This window comes from Apaloderma vittatum, unplaced genomic scaffold (assembly GCF_000703405.1).
Source record: "Apaloderma vittatum isolate BGI_N311 unplaced genomic scaffold, ASM70340v1 scaffold30310, whole genome shotgun sequence".
Taxonomy (NCBI): Eukaryota; Metazoa; Chordata; class Aves; order Trogoniformes; family Trogonidae; genus Apaloderma; species Apaloderma vittatum.
The window spans coordinates 865-5280 of record NW_009696702.1 but is presented as its reverse complement, the minus strand read 5'-3'; the positions used below and the strand labels follow the sequence as shown (position 1 = coordinate 5280).

The following is a 4416-nucleotide window of genomic DNA, read 5'->3' as shown; positions in this document are numbered from 1 at the left end:
TTTTTTTTTTTCTTTTTTTTTCCTTTTTTTTGCTACAACGAAAAGCAAACTGTTTTTTTCTTTTCTGAGCTAGTGTGTTGTATCTTGACATGTTCCCTTGCAATATCCCTATCGTTATATATTCCTCTGTGCCGTATGAATTGGCTGGGAATCTCCTCCTGCAACCCCTCCTCAAACAACCATGTGAATTTCCAAACCAACCAATGCGTGACGCTGGCTGCTGCGCTGGTTTGAAAATCTGATTGGTGAATGATGAATTCCCTGTCTGCCTGGGCCAGCAGCGGAGTCGACAGAGCAGCAGAAGGGCCAAGAGTGTGGAGGACGACGACGAGGGGCATCTGATCTATCGCGTCGGCGACTGGCTACAAGAAAGATGTACAGCCAAATCGTAACATAATTTAGCTCTCTAGTTAAGCTCCCATCGCAGTCGCAGATCTGTCTTATCTTTCTGTTTCATTTTATTTTCATTGTTTATTAAAGAGAAAACCCTCTCCTTTTTCCTTCCCCTTTTGTTAAAGCTACGTTTATACTTTGTATTGTTACTCAAGTGCCAGGGAACTAGGGCAGTTGCCTTGTGCAGCCGGTGTCAGCCTTCCGCTGCTCCGGCCTCTCCAGCTGTGTGCAGGTTTAGGTGTTGCAATGCATTCTCCTCTGCCTTGTGTATGCGCCGCACCCAGGTCGTGCTCACCCTCTCATCCGCCTTCCTCTTCTTTCTCTCCCTCCCAGATGAGATTATTAGCACCTTAGGGGAGGGCACGTTCGGCAGAGTGGTGCAGTGCATCGATCACCGGAGGTACGTTGGCTCCTGGGATGGGGAGGGATGAGGTGGGGGAAAGAGAAACCGCAGCTGGTGTTGAAGTTTTTTGCGTTTCATGTGGGAGCCTTGTGGTCAAAACGACTCAATTTCCAGCGTTCCCCTGCTGGCCTGGGTGGTCTCGGAGAGAGGTCGGGGGGAAACCTCAGGGTTCTTTGTAGGGAGGGAAAAGGCGCTGCTCTGGGGGACTCACCTTAATAACGCTGCCTTCGGCCTCGAGCGAGGGTGGTGGAAGGCTGTGCTGCACAGCGAGGCCCTTCTTGCAGGGCACAGGCTCTCCAGCCCCGCCGAGGCTCACCTTGCGCTTTCTTCCCGTTTCTCCCCCCAGGGGTGGTGCACGTGTTGCTCTCAAAATCATAAAAAACGTAGAGAAATACAAAGAGGCTGCTCGGCTCGAGATTAACGTGCTGGAGAAAATCAACGAGAAGGATCCCGAGAACACGAAGTGAGTGTGCTCTTGGTGTTTCAAACCGGAAGGTCAAGCGTTGCCTTAGCACGGTCACAGGGAAGGGACGAGCGGTGCTCGATGTCGTGCGGCTGAATCCGTTGGTAGCTAGTTTTTGGAGGCGTGTTGGCTTGCTGTGGGATACGCACTGAGCAAGGAGAGGAGGAGCCTGGCGCAGGGATAACATAGCCAAGCGGTACGTGCGGATCTGTCCCGAATCAGAATTTTTCTCTCAGTCTTTGTGTCAGGATGTTTGACTGGTTTGACTACCATGGCCACATGTGCATCTCCTTCGAACTGCTGGGGCTCAGCACCTTTGATTTCCTGAAGGACAACAACTATCTGCCTTATCCCATCCACCAAGTACGGCACATGGCCTACCAGGTGTGCCAGGCTGTGAAATGTAAGTGTTCACTGCTCTTCTCTCCACTGGTCCTTGACTGACCTGGAGAGCTGCGCAGCTCCCAACGTCCGAGGCCAGTTCTGCAACTGGTGGCCCAAAGCAGTGAGTTTTTGCTGCGGGGCTGCTGTGCCGGTTCTGAGACTGAGCCTCCCTGCCCCTCCAGTGGTGAACGCGTGCTTGGAATGAATCCTTTTTCGTTTCCTGACTGTAAAGCAGTCCGATGCATGTGGGCTGGCAGTAGCTCAGGGCACTTCAGCATCCACCCCCCTACACATTCTGGTGATCGAAACGATAATTTTTTGTGCTTCTGCCAAAGCGTCTTGGCATGAACTAGCCTGACTGTTCACATCCAGTTCTAAATTTGGGCTAAACCGGTGCCGGTATGAGCAACCTGAATTAATGACACTCGCTCTTCGGGTGGGTGCAGCCTCGCTTTGCTCCTGGTTCCGTCACCCTGACTCTGTTTGCTTCCTCAGTTCTGCATGACAATAAGCTCACTCACACTGACCTCAAGCCAGAGAACATCCTCTTCGTGAACTCCGACTACGAGCTCTCCTATAATCTGGAAAAGGTAACAGCTCTGCTCTTGGGTTCTTGGTTGCTGTGACCTTATCAGCGGGTGGGAGGAGTCGCAATATGGGCCCGGGGCCGCAGGGTTGCCTTTGCTCAGGGCCCGTATCTTGCACAAACTGCTCGTGTAGTTTCTGAGTAAACCGTAGGGGCCACAGACTTAAGTGGCTGATTGCGAGAGTTTGTCTGGGGGCTGTGCCAGCCTTGCCCTGCCGTGGCACCCTGTGGTAAAGCCTCGGCTGCATAAGGAAGGCGCGGAGTTGGTGTCTCCGGGCTCCCGAGTCACTGATATTATTCTCTCTTGCGAAGAAGCGGGACGAGCGGAGCGTGAAGAGCACGGCCATCAGAGTGGTGGACTTCGGCAGCGCCACGTTTGATCACGAGCATCACAGCACGATTGTCTCTACCAGGCACTACCGGGCCCCAGAAGTCATACTGGGTGGGTACCGTTGGTCTTTCTGCCGAGGCAGGCGTTCGCCTCCAGGGCACTGGGTGCTGCCTCCTGGGTTGAGGAGCGTTTTGCCTCCACATCATTCCGTAGCTCTCCTGGGTTTACCTCGGGAGATGCGAAGTGCTTTATTTCACATGCTCTAGAGCGCTATTTTCTGGGAGGGCCAATGACTTGGGAATTGTTCTTCCAGTTCTTTGTCTTTAAAAGGGTGAGGGAAGAGGGATTTGGAGTCTTAGGCCGTGACTGGATCTTTTATTTTAAAAACGTTGTTTTTTAGAGCTTGGCTGGAGCCAGCCCTGTGATGTGTGGAGCATTGGCTGCATCATCTTTGAGTATTATGTGGGTTTCACCCTCTTTCAGGTGAGAACCGTGTGCTCTAGGGCTGCCTCACAACCGATGAAGGAGGATGCTGGCTGTTCCCCAGTACAGCCAGGAGCCTCTAATGGGGCCTGATGGGGTTCCCTTCATCGCCGCAGTCTTGTAGAAACGACCGAGGTGTTGCCCAGCGAGGGGTTCTGAATGGGGGAATACCCAGGGCTGGGAGGCAGAATGACTGGGATCCGTTCCATGCCTTCCCTTTACGTTTCTCTCTCTCAGACACACGACAACCGGGAGCACCTGGCCATGATGGAGAGGATCTTGGGGCCAATTCCTTCTCGGATGATCCGGAAGACAAGGTGAGCGAGCCCGCCTGGGCGCCTCAGGCTTGCCGGCTCTCTCTTGCTTTGCGTGTGGCGGTTCTCTCTGAGGGCAGTTGCAGCGTCCTGCGTAGCGTGTTCTGCCAGGGCTGGCGCATTTCTGTCGCTGCAAAACGTTTTGTGCTTGGGTAAAACCCGTTTCCACCTCTTACTCTGACAGGAAACAGAAATATTTCTACCACGGCCGCCTGGACTGGGATGAGAACACTTCCGCTGGCCGCTACGTTAGGGAAAACTGCAAACCGCTGCGGGTAAGGCGAGGGGTGGGCAGGAGCACCTGGTTGCTTTATTCTTTTCTCATCGCAGTCTCCTAGTGCCTGCCCCGGTTGGCAAGATTCTTCTCGTGGGCAAGGTTGGGCCACTGAAAGGGTCAGACCAGTGTTTTCCTGAAGGAACCTTGGCTGTCCCAGGCATAAACTAGACAGACTGCAGCAGCCTTAGCTTAATCTGAAGTGGAGGAGAAGGAGGGCACAGAGACTTCGAGAGGTGCCTGGGGAAGGAGGCAGAAGGGTGTGTGAAAACTCAGCAGCTTGGTAGAGCAACGCAGAGTTCAGGTCTAGAATGAGGGACAAACCAGTCTTCCCCCAGTGTAGCCGTTCAGCCCAGGGAATGTGCCACAACCACGACAGGGTGCAGCACCCTCGGCCCTAACCTCTGCCCCCGTGTCTCCTCAGCGATACCTGACCTCCGAGGCCGAGGACCATCACCGCCTTTTTGACCTCATTGAGAGCATGCTGGAGTACGAGCCATCCAAGCGCATCACCCTGGCTGAAGCCCTCAAGCACCCCTTCTTTGACATGTTGGAGATGGAGCCGAGCACAAAAATGTGGGACTCTAGCCGAGACATCAGCCGGTGACGCCACAGGTGCCAGCCTGCCCTCAGATTCTAGCCCCCGTGGAGGCCTGTGTGATTTCTATTCAGACACTTGGTGCTTTTTTTCTTTTTTTATACATGAGAATAAATCCCTGGACGCCTTTGTAAAGTTGTTAATATGTGAGATACTGTAAATACCCCATATTCTATATCGGCCTCTG

At 53.4% G+C, this 4416-nt stretch overlaps 1 protein-coding gene across 1 annotated transcript in view; it reads left to right on the top strand.

Annotated features, from left to right (window-relative positions):
* The window catches only part of CLK2 (CDC-like kinase 2), a 4710-nt gene continuing 294 nt past the window's right edge, over positions 1–4416 (top strand). Inside the window, exons 1-10 of the mRNA XM_009876035.1 lie at positions 1–375; positions 727–793; positions 1143–1259; positions 1496–1662; positions 2139–2233; positions 2542–2671; positions 2961–3043; positions 3281–3360; positions 3542–3632; positions 4056–4416. The exon at positions 4056–4416 is cut by the window's right edge and continues 294 nt beyond it. Coding sequence (XP_009874337.1) covers positions 1509–1662; positions 2139–2233; positions 2542–2671; positions 2961–3043; positions 3281–3360; positions 3542–3632; positions 4056–4238 — 816 coding nt within the window. The 5' untranslated portion in view covers positions 1–375; positions 727–793; positions 1143–1259; positions 1496–1508 and the 3' untranslated portion in view covers positions 4239–4416. The remainder of the gene's footprint in view (positions 376–726; positions 794–1142; positions 1260–1495; positions 1663–2138; positions 2234–2541; positions 2672–2960; positions 3044–3280; positions 3361–3541; positions 3633–4055) is intronic.